Below are 16,376 nucleotides of genomic sequence, written 5' to 3'. Positions count from 1 at the left end.
TGAGTTCAGGTGGTGTCTCAACCACACTGCTGCATTCCCATCAGACGGCCGTTGCCTGTATTACCCAAGCCCAGCACTTTGCGTATGCCTGGCTTTTATGCTGCAGAATAGTGAAAAGGTGGGTACCCAAAGATCAAAAGTTAATAAGATTGACGGTGCCTCACCAGGAAAAGCACTCTGTGAAGCTGCGGGTTCAAGGCAGCGAGCGTGTCACTGTGAGGAGCAGTGACTGCTGACCCGGTTTGGCATCCCGGCGCTGGTTTGCGCCAGTGCCCCAGCGGCGTGCCCCGCCATTGTCTCGGCACTGTTAGTGCAAATGTCCGCACAGCAGGAAGAGCTGTATGTGGACTATGCTTTGAGAACCACTGACCTAGTGAATTAAACAGCCTGAGCACATGGGAGTGCGGCAAGGCAGTCAGGAGGAGGGGAGGGCATGACCTTGGAGGATGGAGCAGGACAGAATAGGCAGAGAAAGGAGCAGGGAGCAGGGCCTTGTGTGCCACCATGGACATTGGCATTTAACCGGAAGCACGGTGAGAAGCAGAGGGGGTGCTTTGCGCAGAGTGGCGACTCCATGTGAGAGCACGCAGGGTCAGCCCCAGGAGTGTTGGGGTCAGCGTGCAGTCAGGACTGTGTTTCATGTCAGCTGTGAGGTCCAAGGAAAGGAAGGTATTTCACAGAATGGAGTCTCAGCTGCAGGGCCAGGAATAACTAGGACAGGAAGAAGGAGGGAGGGAGGGTGAGGGGGGGCTGCAACGGGCACCCCTGGGTGGGCACCAGATGAGTTAAGGGAGAGGTGAGGGAACGTGGGGCCCGTACGGAAGGCACACCAAGAATTGTTGCTAATTTGTAATACAGATCTCATGGATTCAAAACTAAAAATAAAAAATGATTAGCCGCAGCTCCCCGGGTACGCACATACAACAGGGCGTCCAAAAGTAAGCACACCAGAAGTGGAACGGCAGACAGTTCCACTTGGCAGGAGCCAAGATTAAAAAGACCAGCACAGCAGCACATAAAATTACTGATCACCAAACATCACCTTGGGTCTTAGGAGGCTTAGCAGGAACTTATCAGCAGCAATTATTTCCAGAGAAAAGGGAGAATAAACCTAAATGTGGTCTATGGGTAGGCTCTACAAGATTCTTTACGGTGACACCTCACAAGCTGTGACCATGGGCTCCACTGAAAGTGATCTAGATAAGAACCTTGTTCTGTCAGTCATGAACAGTGACAAAAGGTACAGCTGATCAGCAGTCACGGGGGTATTTGGAACAATGTGGTGACCTTGACTAACGATCTCCCTTCAGCACCCACAATGGCAGAGAGAAGAAATAGAGCTCTATAGAGGTCCTTCAGCACTGGGAAGTACAGTACTAAGAACCCAACTGCAAAACCTAGCGCTAACCATGGAGTTTAGCTAATAATAATGAATCAATATTGGGTTGGTAGTGATAACATATACATCACACTCATGCAAGATGTAAATAATAAGGGACACTAGGGGCAGGGTACATATTAAGTATTTGTGAACTCCTTGTACTTTCTGTTCAGTTTTTATAGAGCTTAGAATTACTTTAAAAATAGTGTATTAACTAAACACACACACACACACACACACACACACGCACACACGTGCGTGCGCACACTGTGGGGACTCAGTATAGCTGCATGCACAGTGCTGGCCTAAGCATGTCCAAGAAAGAACAGAAAATCCTGCACTCAACCCTTTCCTGAAGTTCATAAGCAGGAAAGTAAGGACCCATGAATGTTCTTGGGTTCAGTCATTCAATGTCTCATGGCCATATGGGCCGGGTGGAATGTGCGGAGGGTTCAGAGACCTTCCTGTACCCACAAATGCACTCTGACTTATTGAATGAACTTTATCATTGGCTGAATTCTCTTCCCTGCAATTTTGTGTTATTCATCGTTTAAAGGCTCCAGTCTTTTAATTCCTGTTGGTCTCCCCAACAGAGAAACAATTTTCATTTCCCTGGGAAGCAGCTGAGAGTGGGAGGGTCCTCCAAACTGGAGGGTCCTCCAAGACGAGCCACGGCGCGTCTTGCCAGTGGAGAGCAGTGTTCAGTTGCCGGATTGGCAACCACTTCCACTTGTTCTCTGGAATATTACTGAAATCACTTGGAGGAAGCCCCCGCCCCCGCTCTGCCTCTTTGAGCTTTGGTCTGTAATCAGAAAACAATGAGCGTTTAAGGCTGTGTCTGGAACATAGATCCTGTGCTTCAAATCTCATTTTCCGTCCATCCATCCACACCCTCCACTGGTCCACTGATATTTTGTGGTGTTCATGCCACTTACAAAGCCTTTCTGTCTTCTCCATTCACCTTTTTCACTTGGCTAAGCCTCACTTGCTCAACCAAATGCTGCTCAAGGTTACTTCTTTCTGAAGGCCCTCCCAGTTCCTCCACCAGACAGAGCCTTGTGTCTGAACTCAATTTGTGAGAGTAGTGGTATAAAGTGTGACCTTTCCCATCTGTTTACACCAGCATTACTCATGAATCTTGAAGAGAATATCAATACCTGCAGTCCCATCACACACCCGCCCACTCAGAATATCTAGGAGTAGGGACCCAGGTATGGAAAAGCTTAGAAACTTCTATTTTTGGGGTGCTGTGGATCATATGTGGGGCCCTATGCATGCTAAGAATTGCTCTACCACTGAGTTCCTCCCTTAGGCCTGAGAAACTTTACAAGCATTTCTGATGCTTAGAAACTTTACAAGCATTTCTGATGCACAGTGCTGAGAGCAACTGCAAGAGCTGAATGAACTGAATGAGCTATGGTGTGTTTTTATTAGTCATTAAAGATATTTCTTATTTTCTTTATATGGGCTGAATATGCTATAACTTCATGTAAGTAAAGATCAGAATTTTTATGAAGTTCCAGAAGACTAAATTAGACTCGGTAGCAAGTATAGGGAAGCAGATTTAAGGGCCACAGAGGATGAATCTTCTATTAATTTGGAACTCTAAAAATGAGCCAGGTTATCACTTGCTGCTGTTTCCTGCCTTTGAGAGTATTTTCTAGTTCGGAAGTGATTCCTCATTGAGCTGATGGTAACAGCATATGGCTACCGTGGTCCCTAGAACTTAGGAGTTTATGGTACTTTATCCCACATGGGCATTTTCTAGTTTTAAAAATATATAATCAATGGAGACAAGAACCAGTTAGCTGTCCTCTGTGGAAACAAATATGAAACTCGTGGTCTTGCATTTCCTCCGAGGAAAGCTTCAGTGCTGTGCTACTGAAGGTTGAAGAAGTGCGTTGCTGAAGGGGAGCAAACAGCCTGATTTTCAGTGTTCATGCCCAGATATAAACACTTCTACCGACATGGATTTCGAGATACCAATGTGATATCATGTGGCCCATGAACTTCCTGAACACCTAGCTATCTGCCCACATGCACCATGGCCCCCCTTTCCATCCTCCTCCCCTCTATCTCCCGCATCTTCCCATCTTTCTGTACTCATCTTCACCTTCGCTGCTGTATCCTTCATGACTGGGAAGAATGAGGGTGAAATCCAGAGAACATTCATCTCAGGTCGTTAAGATCAAGAATGCTAACTTGGACGTAGCATCTGGGAAACAACCATTCAGATACAAACGGTTTCAAAGCAGAGCTTCAGTACAAATCTTTACCTGCCATCTTCCTCCCCAGCTGTAACATCAAACTCAGACAGAATGGTGCTTCCTCCAGGAAGCCTTCCAGTTTATCTGCTCCCATGGCTCCCTCAGTTTGTAACATTTGCCACTGTTGTTTTAGGGTGTCCAAAGAAAACGGAAGAAACAAAATCGCATCATGTGTTGGATTTGCTACTATTTTATTATATGTTACTATTAAAAAAATTTCTCCTAGGGATAACTTCCAAATATATTGGTATGTCCAATATTTTTATCTGAAATGTATCAGATATTTTCAGAAGATATTTTGTTAATTCTTCTATTATGATTCTCTGTCAATCTGTAATTGTATAATCATATTAACGTTGTTAGGTGCTTTCTGTCATATGTTGAGTAAAGCAAAGACCACAAACATCAACTTTACAATAGTTATTCACCACTGAATCCCCATCCTACCACAATACCTGAGATAGAGCAGTCATGCCTTTAATATTTATCTAAGCAATGAACACATCATAAAACCCAGCTGGATAAGTTTTTTAAATCCCCTAGCTGGGGAATGAAGATGTCTACGCACTCACCCCTGCGTTACTACATTTGATCTATGTGACTTTGGGCTGTGACTTAACTGCTGTTTCTCATGATAATAAGAACATAGATATTTATAGCTTAGGTTCTTGTAGAGTACATTAAATAATTTATAAGAAAATGCCAAAATTTGAAAATCAAAATAAAAGATGACGATGTCACAGGTGGTCTCATTCTAGGTGGACACTAAGTTTGTCTGCTTGATTTACATTTTTTAAATTGATTATGGTCTAAATTCTATGGAGCTCTAAGTTAACTTATAGAATATTGATAATTGCAAAACATTTCTGTCTGGTAGAAAAAATATAAGTACAAAGTCACAGCCTTATTGGCCTAAAATACATTCATTTTGAATTTGTCAGCAAGCAGGTTTTTCACATTCCTTTGCTGACCGATGTCAATCTCCCATCCTCTGTTGCTCTCCGAAGCAGGATTCCTGTCTGCTGGTTCTTTTATTAATGAGTTAAATAAATCTTTGATAAATGCCGTATATACACATATATGTTTATGTTTTTAACTTTGTAAAAATGTAATTTGGTAGTACATAAAGAACTTAACACAGGGCTTGGCAGGTAGGCACTGGCTAATAAGCATTAGTTCTCAACCATCTCTCTGAGGGCAGGGTCTCCATTTTCTCCAAAAGTGTGGACTGATAATTGTTTGGGCACAGTCTGCTTCCTGATCCATGACTTTTGCTGCTGCTGTGAATGAGACCTATTGTGGCAGGTACCTTTTGTGGCAGGAGACGTACTTTGCTGGGGTGAGAGGATGCTACTGTCTGCTCATGAAACATAACCAGCAGTTGGTCTCCGGCCAGACACCACAGTCCCTTTCAAGGATGTCTGCTGTCCAGAGGGCTCACAGCATGCAAAGTCACCAAAGAGCAGGCAAAGCTGCTCTTTGGCAACTGAGCTGGCTGCTGTCAAACACAAAAGCAGTGAATCTGCTGATAGGGTAGATTTGAGGCCATGTCAGCATGCCGGTTCTCTGGCACACTCCCAATTAGAATTACAGAAGTCACTTTAACACCAACCTCCTCTTAAGAGCAGGCAACTTTGAAGGTGGTGTGGAAGCCCGGGAAGGAGAAGATGTGCTGACTTAGCCTCCTGGGCTTCTGACAGATCAGAGGAGAAGTACTAATGACAGATTTGACATGAGCATAGGAAACAAAGGATCCTGGAGCAAAAATAGAAAGGGCAAGAGTTGGGACAAATGTTCTAAAAAGAACAAGTTCAAGCTTCCCTAGAAGGAACAAAGAGATGGGGGAAAAACATGTCCTTAGGAGCCAGGACACACCCATGATGATTCAGGGCTGGTGGCAACTGGAGTGATCTGAGATGTCCCTGGGAGTTAATATCCAAAGCTGAGCAGTCCACAAGATGGCAAGGATGGTGTGGAGGCTGTGTATTCCAAGTGTTTGCATCTCACAGACCATCTTTTAGAAGGCTGTCTCTTTAAATGAAAATGTAAAAGAATAATAATAGTAATAATAGATTAGAGCAGACTTTACACATTCTATTTTACTGAAATTTGTCCTTTTTTAGTCCCCAGAACTATCATAGTTGAGTTCTAGGAAGCTTTTTACAAAGCTAAGTATCATTTCTAGTCATTCATCCTCTCTTCCTTTTCCTCTCAATATGCAGCTGATAATCAGCTCTATGGAGAGAGCTGGACTTTTGGTGAGGGCGAGGAAGGAGAGAGGTATCATTTTGTAACAAAGGTTGAAAAGTTCTGGAGAAAAGAGAAGATTTCAAAGGAAGTAGACAGGAAAGAAAAACAAGTGGGAATAGACACATTTCCCTTTCTTGGCAATTTCTATACAAAGCAGGCTCGAGTGAAGCACCTCTCAATGTTAATATCAGTGTTTACTGTTCAAATTTCTGAGCCCAAATCCACCCATCCACTTATCCACCCATCTATCACTCCACCCATCCACCTATCCATCTATTCACCCATCTCCTCCACCCACCCATCCACCCATCCATCCATCCATCCATCCATCCATCCATCCATTCATCCACCCATCCATCCATCCAGCCATCTATCCATCCATATATCCATCCATCTATCCATCCACTCATCCATCCATCCACCCATCCATTCATCCACCCATCCACTCACTTACCCATTCAACTATTTATTGTGCATCACTATGTACCAAGCACATTATTAGACAGCGAGGGTTCACTGATAGTTTAAAAAAGTAAAAATCTATGCCCTTTTGGAACTACCATTCTAGTTGATGTCCATCATGTCAATGCATGGTATGAGTTTACACTCAAGATTACATTTTGTGTACAATAACCAAGGAGGTAAATTCTGACCCAGATATTTCAACAAAAGCACCAAAGGGGGAAAAAGGCTTCATGGGTCAAGTTTAGCCACAAACAATGATCAAATGTCTTTCTCTGGGAGGAGGTACAGAATTCGAACAGCACAAGAATTAGATTACCTGAAGGACAAACCCTGAAATGGAGGAAAAGTAGCCTCAGAAATTATCTTTGATGAATATGCATAGTCTTCCTGACAATACCTCCTTCTTCAGAATATAGGTTTCCAAAAGCAGCAACACAATGTATGGTTCTCCTTGCACAGAGGAGACCTCAGCGATCAAGGAGATGCCCTGGAAGTGGTCTCGAGGACCTGTACCTCTGGCTGTAGTGAGACACCAGCTCTAGTTTCAAGCACAGCGAGGAAGGGTCACCACCAAGAACTTCTAGTTTTTTCTTACGCTAATGAACTCAAGGTTTGGAAGTTGTCTTTTTGACAAGACTCTGCTTTTACCAAGTAATAGTTCATAAAGTTGATTCCTTATTTTTATTCATCAAAGGCAGAGTAAACTTTGATCCTCAGATCAGCAGTACCTCAGTACTGAATTAAGGTAATTCTAGGCCCACTTCTTTAGTTGCCTTGTGATCATAAAGCAATGTCTGACTCCCAGTGTGAGGCATGAAATGCATACGGAGACCCTTCCCTCACTAGAAATTAAGGAAGCTGCTCAGGACTGCCAAGGTCTTGTTAAATAGACTCATGCATCAGAGAAGGTTTTCGCTGGAAATCAAAGATGGTTTGAAAATCCATACAAATGACTAGTGCAGAATATGGTGTCAAATATATTTAAGTCATAGTACTGCTCAAAATAGAACACAGCTGATAGCACACCTGGTCATCTTCTTAAGATGCTGAAGGACCAACTCGTTATTTTAGTAACATAAAGAGAAAGTAGCAAGCCTTCTGTGACTTCTCTGTAAATTTATCTCAAAGTAAAAAATTGGTGAAAGAAACTCTTTTTATAAACTTTTTGCAGTTAATATATGAAGAAAGAATGACAGATTATCTATTACCTGGATGCAAGCCCTGATAAACTAATGGGTAGAGGGTGGTGTTGGCAAATGTATGGCATGTGTGTTGTTTTTATTTTAAGATGAAAGATTTTAATGTATGAGTTATTTTTTTCTAAAATAAAACCTCAGTGTTGAGGTGTAATTGCAGTGCTGGCACTTTGATAAATAAGTGGGTCTGGCCTTGCAGTTTGGCACTTGGTCTCTCAAAGGATCCCACCATTGGTCCAGGCTATCATTCTGATGGCTGATAACATTCCCCAAAGAGAGGTGACTAGTTATCACACGGTTACTGAAGCAAGCTCAGATACTGACTCAGAGGTGCTATGGTAGAATAATCAAATCTTCATGTGATAGTTGCTAGATCCTATTACCAATCTATTCCAAATGGAGAGGACCATATTAAGTAATATCACAGGAGTATAACTGGTAAAAACAGGACTGTGGGAATCTCTCCAAGACAATGACCAAGTATCTTCAATAAAATATTTCAAGCAAAAAGTTAAGAAGAGAGGAGAGGAAATTTACAGAGTAAAAGCTATGAAAAAGTCACAGCAGGTGGAACCTCTTGTTTTAGTTTTTTGAGGAATTTCCATACTGATTTCCATGTTGGGAGTATCAGTCTACACTCCCACCAACAGTGGAGAAGGGTTCCTTTTTCCCCACAGCCCCTCCAGCATTTGTTATTGGTTGACTTGTTGATGATAGCCATTCTTTCTGAGGTGAGACAAACCTTTTGTAAGTAAAGAGGAGAAGAAAGGTTGAAGGGAGAGGATGGGGATAGGGAAAAAAGAAGAATCAAGATATCATGTACAGGTACAAATTCCCTATGGTGAATGTGATCATTATGCATATCAAAGTATACCAATAAAATTAATTTTTAAAAAGAAATCTTCACCAAGTCCCCCTCCAGACACAAAAATGGCTTTTCCTTTCTTTTTCCTAGGTTTGCCCTCTTTCTACCCTTAGCAGATAAAATGGGCTACTGGTGTCATAATACACAGTTTCATCATAAATGCTTCCTTAGAACGTGGGCTTTCTTCCTTTTGATTAAACCACTTACTAGTTCACTCCAAGTGTCACTTGGGCAGCATGCTTTTTTACATACTGACTATCCCAGGTGCAGCTTGGGCAGGGGTCATTTCAATCATGTATTGAATAAATTTCATAAAAGTATATAAAAAAGAGTCACATCAATGAGTTACAACGTATATAACTATATTAGACTTTCCATTGCTGGGACAAAATACTTGACATATGCTCGTTAAGGCACAAAAGGTTACTTTGACTCATGGTGTCAGAGATTTCAGTCTGTGATAGGCCAGCTCCAAGGTGCACACAGCCCCAGGGACCCACTTCCTGCAAGCGGCCTCTCCCTTGGCTACGAACTCACCAGTGGCTGGATCCATTCACCTGGACCCATGTTCCTGTCACATTCTGAAAGCCCCATGTCCGGCACATAAGACTTCCAGGAGGCACTTTGCATCTAAACCATGATAACGAGGATCCCGCTCAAGTGCGTTGACAGGAATCATTTGTGATCGCTGCAGTGAAGTTGGAAACTGACGCTTGACGGAAAGAAGTAGCGGTCAGAACGTCCCCCGGAGTCCTGGATGTTCAGTAGTGGGGTTTGGGGAGGTGGCCGGGTCATGAGGGTGCCACGCTATTCTGTGGATGAACCCACTAATGACTTCCTCGCTGACTGTGTTGTTACAAGGTGGGGCCTGGGCAGAGAAGGGCCCCAGGGGGCGTGGCCTGGAAAGGAGTGCAGAATTCTTGCCTCCAGCACCTTCCTTCTCTCTCTACTTCCTGTCTGCAGTGACGTGAGCAGCTTCCCCCTCACAACACCCTTCCACCATGCCTCTGCCTTGGTGCCAGACAGCCATGGACTAAATAAACCCTTTAAAGCCATGAGCCGAGATAAACCTCTCTGCCTTATGCTGTGGGTGTCAGGTATTCTGTCCCGAAGAAAGGAAAGTGGCTAACGGAGTTACTGGCTTTCTAGATGTAATAATGGCACCATGAGTTGTAGTTTAAAATCGCTTTCTTAGCCAGACGTGTGAATGTATGTCTATAATCCCAGCACTCTGGGAGCCTGAGGCAGGAGAATCACTAGTTTGAGACCAGCTTGGACAATTTAGAGACTTAATGAGACCCTGTCTCAAAGTTTAAAAAGGGCTAAGGACATAGCTCAGTGAGAAGGCTGTGGATTCAACAGAAGCAAGGAAGAGAGGAAAGGAGGGAGCAAAGGAGGAAGGGGCAGGAAGGAAAGGGGCCAGCCAACCTGACCCGGTTCTTATGTTTTGGAGATTCGTATTAAAATACATATGAGGGGCTGGGGATTTAGCTCAGCGGCAAAAGCGCCTGCCTGGCAAGCGCAAGGTCGTGAGTTCGGTTCCCGGTACCGGAGAAAAAACCAAAAAAAAAAAAAATAAAATAAAATACATATGAATGTTATGGTGTTGTTTCTGGGATTTAATTATTTAAAATAATTCAGTAACGGGTTATAGAAGCATAAATAAAACAAATTACTGTTGATCTGGTCGATAGGTACATGAAAGTTTGTTACAGTAACCTTCCCACTTTTGTATAGAGGTTTGAAATTTCCACAATCAAGAAGCAGATTTGTTTTAGACGTTAGTGAATGATCTAAAGCTGGCGATAGTGATGGTTGAGGAGGAAGCTCGCCGTGTCTCAGACACAGCTAGTGACGGTTGGGAGCCATCACATTTTTCAAGGCGTGAGAGCCACGCCCCTAGAATATAAAGACAAATTCTTTATCGAAAAGCTCAACATTACACAGACAGAAATTTCATGCTAGTGTCCAGGTTTATTAATAGCAGCTTAGTTTTCCCACCAGCATCACGCTGAGTCTCAACCTGCTAATATCCTGGGTTTCATTTGCTTTTACCGTATTTGAAACACTTTGACAAACTGTTTTTTGAATGCCACACACTTTGAGTTTTGCTTTTGCTATCCAGCGTTTTGGGTTTTATAGGTATTTTTCTTGGGGGACGCACTGATACCAGGGTAGCCTTTTTACAGAACGGTGGCATTTACTAAGCTCACAATGGTGAGCTGTCCAGCCCTTCTCCGAACTGTGCGGACCCATGAGAAGAATGCACTGCGACGCAGCTTCTTCCCACCGGCCTGCCTCCTTCATTCCTCACATGATCATACTTAATAAGAAGCACAAGTGAATATGCAAGGGGCAGAATTCATTTTCTTACTCAGCATATACACTGACCACGCCTTACACGTGCCATGTCTTAGACACAGCTAGTGAGGGTCAAGAGCTGGCACAGTTTCCAAGACACGAAAAGCCAAACACCTAGGACATAAAGACAAATTCTTTTCAAAACTCCTGACATTGCACAGACAGAAATTTGAAAGTATAAACCCTTCTTAAATAGCTCTGTTAATGTGTGATGTACGGGTGTACCTGTATATTAGATATGCCTACAAAAATCTCTAATTGTAAAACTTTTATAAATCTGATAATCCATTATCAGAGATTTGAACTACTAGCTTTAGTATGCATGTCTTTAAAAATGTAAAGATGCAACATTTGTTGAGTAACAGCAATGAACTGACAGATGGAAAGATTATAACAAGTACTGCAAAAAAAATAATCAGAGTCGAATCTTTGAGTGCGCCTAAACCACAAAGCACTAACTTCAATTTTTCAACAATTTTAAAGCATATTCAAACATATTTCTTTTATCAGCATACAGATTCTTATATCTTTTTATGACAGCAAAAATACTCCCATTGGTAAATATAATAAATCTTAGATATTATTTTGTTTTTGGTTCACCTTTTTTAGTTTATACATTTTACATGCTATTTTACACACATAGTATATTAGTATCAACTATTGATAAGTAAGTACAAAGGGAGGTGCCCTCAAAATATTTCACTGAAGGAGGGCATGTTCAAAATAGTTTAGGGACTATGTACTTACAATGATTAAAGGTCTCCATTTTGAAATCAGATTGGTGAGGTTTGAATTCTGTATTCATTGGCCGCTGATTTTTTTTTTTTTTCAGTACCGGGAACCAAACTCAGGAACTTGCGCTTGCCAGGCAGGCGCTTATGCCACTGAGCTATATTCCCAGCCCCTGGCCACTGATTATGAGGCACTGGAACAATAGCTTGGCTTCCGTAGGCCTCAGTTTGTCTGTAAAATAAGCATCTTACTAGTGTTTTCCCTTTGATTTTTTGTACAAACTAAATGACATTGTGGGTGAAGTTGCAGTTCAACCCCTGACACGTGGTAAATATACCATGATGTTAGTTAATTGTCATTATTATTACCCTCATTGTCTTTATCATCCTGTGACAACCAATCTAGTCACTACCACCTGCTATGGTCTAAACAATAAAACTTAAGTGATCTCCAGTGTGTCTTTAAAAGGAGCTCACAGTTATGTAAGAAATTCTGTCATTATTTTGGCAGTTTTACTAAAGACCTGCTCCCGTAGGTCAGGGTCCCTGGAGATTCACTTGAATGATATGATATGCACCAACATGGTCAGATCTGAAATAACTCAGGAGCAGAGAATGGAAGACCTTTTCCCACTAATTACCTCTCTTCATTTGTTTACAATGTGCACAAATGAGAAATCAGAAATCAGGCAGGAAGAGGTGTCAAACACCTTTTATCATCCATCTCTTTTCTTCCACTTCTCTGATTCTGCTGTGTGGGTGCGTCCCTATTTCCTTAGAGCAGAGCAAACTTCTTAAGAATTTAAGAGAAGCCTGCACTTCACTTAGAAGTCCATGACTTGTGGAAAGTTACTCACTTCCCAATGTCCTCTGAAGATCTTAGGTCCATGTATCTTAAAGACCTATCAGAATGACCTGGAGCACTAACACAGCTGTTTATTTACATTTTGCGAAGTTATCATATGTGTACTCTAATTCCTATTTTAGCCTCTGCGTGGATGACACTACTTGTTACTGGCGATTCTTGCAGACAGGCTGTCTGTTAAATAAGCAGCTATTACCGTGCTTCCGACCAGATGGCTTCCTTATTTCAATGATCTGCAGCCTTGTTCTTTGGGGTGCTCAACCTGAGAACTAATGGACACAGGCAAAAGTAAGTCTCTCCTTGCAGAGCAAAGGGGTACTTTGTGCCGATATTCTTCCAAGAAAACTTTAAAAATGAACTTCCCTAACTTCAGAATGAGTGTCTCACTGAACTTACAAGGGACTGGAAGCAAGGGAGCAGTTAGACTCCAGTACGGATCTGGCTGCATATCAGGGGTGGGCGACTTAGCAGACACTGACTGATCATAGAGGACATTTTCCCTGACCAGGTGCTGAATGACTGAGCTCTATGGGGCAAATTGCAGTAGTGAAAAGTGCAGGTTTGGTGTCAGAATGGCTTTCTGCTCCTACTTCTGTGGTTCCCAGCTATGTGGTCTTTTAAAATATTTATTTATTTATCTATTTATCTACTTATTTATTTATTTGCCCAGCTATGTGAACATCTCATGTGAGCGTCTATCATCACTGTCGTGGTGATGATTATCTATGAGCACCAACTCCTGCATGATTATTAAGAAGCAGTCTGACACTTGCCCGTGGAAATGGAAATGCTTTGGTGAGGTTCTAGTTCTGCCTTTTTAAATGGGTCTCTGGTAAGGCACATGCATACACTGTGAAACTTGGGGGTTTATCTTCTCCAAGTAGAAAAGAGGCTCAATAAAATCTGCTGAAAGATTTCTCCAAGTGGCAAGCCAAGTAAAATGCAATGCACGAGGAAGCAAATGCCAAGTCCATAAAGTAGATCCATGGGAACGTAAAACTACACATATTCAGCTCCATAATCCAAGTGTTAATGAAGTTCTAGTATCAGAGGCCACTGCTTGAGCAAGATTCGAAGCCAAGAGCTGTAAACACACTGTCTTTTGGGCTCCTTCTAGCAATTCTGAGACGTAGCCACTGCTATTATCAGGGAGATAACCAAGTCTCAGGGAGACCACATAATTTGCCCAAAGTCACACAACCAGAATGGCAAACTCCAAGTCCCAGCCTAGTGTCACTGTTTGAATAACCTCATTATATTCCTTCCAAAGAGGAACACGAGTGTGAGTGCAACCAACACACTCAAGAGCACTTACATTGGAGATGGCAAGCCTATTATTTTCCTGGTCTTATGTAAACTTAATTGTGCTGTATTTAGATCAGGCTAATACTATTTCTTCAGGCTTATCCTTTGAGCCTGAATGGGCACTGACTGATGGGAAGGAAGAATTCTCACAAATATGTTGGCTAAATTATCTTTCCCCCACTTCCTTCCCTCCTTCCTTCCTTCCTTCCTTCCTGCCTTTCTTCATTTTATTGAGGGTCTACTATGCATAGGTAGTGTTCTAGGCTTAGCAGATAGAACCTTGAATAAAATAGCTATAGTCCATGTCCTTAAGGAGTTAACTTTTATATACTGTCATTTGTGTACATGAATACAAGTATTTAAATTCGAGAATTTATATCCAAAGGCTTAAAATCTTTTGATTTCATTTTAGGAATTTATCCTAAGTTTATGAGTTTTCCTACCAAGGAATGATGCCACCACAGGGGTGTTGATAATAAGTAAATGAAGACAACAATATAAGTGTAAAGCAATCATTCTTTGAACGGAGTAACTGTTGAATTCCCATACAACAGGACATTACTGCAGCCACTGGCAATGACTTAGAATGTCATGAGGCAATCTAGAAAGATGTTGATAATCCAAGAGTATGCATCATATATTTTTGTAAATCATACACACAGAAAAAGTAAGGCAACATAGTCACCAATTTACAGTAGTGTTTTTGAATAACTGGCTTGTGAGTGATTTATATTTCATTCTGTTCTCTTATTTATGAGCTCTAAATTCCTCAAGTGGAAAACTGCCACACATCCAAAAGGAAACTGCTTCGTAAATGTTACAGTCCAATTTCTTTCCATCTCAGATAACTTGCTCTGAGCCTCAGCGCTCTCTGCATATCTGCATCTGCATCTGATGTCTACATATGTATCTCTGAAATGGGGTAAAGAAATGGAAGTAAGAAGTGATGATTGCAGTGGTCATTAAGCCAGTCAGTGGCAGATAGTTCGGTGAGGAAGTGGAAAACTATATGCAGTTGGGTTCAACAAAAGTCACCATGCACCTCCGACCAGCTCTACTTAACAGGAGCGAACTGCAAATGCCATTTTTTTTTAGCCTTCTTTTACACATCTATAAAAGAAGGGGCTAGGGCAAATGACTGTGAGGGTATTATGAATGATCAAAACGAGTTTTCTTACTGTGTCAACAGTAACAGTGGCCACTGGACTCCAAGGCATTCTGGAAAGTCGTCTTTGACAGAGCTATGTGTGGAGAAAGTAGCACTGTAATTAAAAGGAATGACAGAGTCCTGGGCCTGCAGAGGCACTCTTAGGTGTTTTCCAAGTTTAACTGGAAGATTTTAAACAAAGTTCTCATGCCTTTGTTACAGCTGTGACAATCCTGCTATATGTATTATTTTTAAAACAGTGGCACTTTTATCCCTACAAGCAAGCTGGCACCTAAGGAAAAATGCAAATATATTTACCAGTGCTCTTTGTGCAATACTTTAATTCTCCACTAAAGATCTAAGTATCCTGTATGGAGACAGAACAACGCAAGAGCTGATGAGAGGAGACAATTTTCTAGGTCAATGAAACTGGTTTAAATGTATTTGGGAGTCTTACAGCAATTTATTCTGTACTAACTGGATATTCTACAGCAGTGCCATCCAGCAGGACTTTCTGTGACCAGGAGAGTGCTCCAGACCTGCCCTGTTCATTATGGTGCATGGGGAGGGGGCTGCTAAACGACACTTGGAATGTGGCTGATATGAATGAAGAACTGAATTTTAATTTAATTTATTTTAAGTTAATGTAAGTCACGATGGTCCACCACACTGGACAGCTCAGTTTAGAGCCTCACTGATAGAAGTGTAGCCTGTGGATAACAGCATTTACATTACCTGGAAATTGATAGAAATGTACAATCTCATTCCCTATTGGAACCTACTAAATCAGAATCTGCATTGTAACAAGATCCTTGAGTGATTCATACAAAAACATAATGCACAAGAAGTACCACTGGAGACAATTGTTCAACCTTCCATTTCACTGGATGAGTCAGTCAGGCAACTACTGATCATCTTTTACTCAGTCAGCAGGCTCCAGTCTCTGCCCAAGGCACTGCATGCTGGATGAGACACAAGTGGGAAAATGCAACCAATTAGGAAGGGACCTCAAGCCATCTAGCAAAGGGAGTAAGAGGACGAGCTGCAGATCGAACTGCTCTGCAAATACCCATTTCTAGATGTGTTATCTTGAGGGTCCTAACTTACGTCTCTAAGCCTGTTTCCCTTTCCTTTACACAGAAACAACTGTAAATGAAATCATGCATACCTGATGCTTAGTCCCTGCCTGGTATACGACAGTCACCCAAGAATATCTTAGTTTATCAAAGTTATTACAGTAAAGCTGTAGGAGATTCCCACTCTTAAACTAGTAGATGGGTCATTATAGCAGATGAGAGTGCAATAATACACTCTGCTGAAAAGATGATAATTCTCAAGTGACCTCATTTCCAAGGAATGTCAGCTGTTACCGAATTCAGGGTGTGGGAAGAGAAAGATGCTTGAGTCATGCATACATTCTTCATTGAGTAAAATATCCTAAGGTCATCAGTTCGTGTGAGTGATCAGTAGGTGGGTTTAGTTTTTAAAGGCCATACTGCCTTCCTTTGGACCTTGGCATATTTTCCTAATTAAAGCCCACATA

The 16,376-nt window shown here is 41.9% G+C and overlaps 1 protein-coding gene across 1 annotated transcript in view; it reads right to left on the bottom strand.

Moving 5' to 3' along the window:
- Cadps (Ca++-dependent secretion activator) overlaps positions 1 to 16,376 on the bottom strand; it is a 454,713-nt gene that overhangs the window by 357,370 nt on the left and 80,967 nt on the right. Inside the window, exons 4-5 of the mRNA XM_013506934.1 lie at positions 12,701 to 12,907; positions 8,962 to 9,054 (exon numbers count right to left, since the gene is read on the bottom strand). Coding sequence (XP_013362388.1) covers positions 8,962 to 9,054; positions 12,701 to 12,907 — 300 coding nt within the window. The remainder of the gene's footprint in view (positions 1 to 8,961; positions 9,055 to 12,700; positions 12,908 to 16,376) is intronic.

The sequence above is a fragment of the Chinchilla lanigera genome, unplaced genomic scaffold, assembly GCF_000276665.1.
Source record: "Chinchilla lanigera isolate Chin_1 unplaced genomic scaffold, ChiLan1.0 scaffold00116, whole genome shotgun sequence".
In the NCBI taxonomy this organism is placed as follows: Eukaryota; Metazoa; Chordata; class Mammalia; order Rodentia; family Chinchillidae; genus Chinchilla; species Chinchilla lanigera.
The sequence above is the reverse complement of the archived record's forward strand: the minus strand, read 5'-3'. Positions and strand labels throughout refer to the sequence as shown.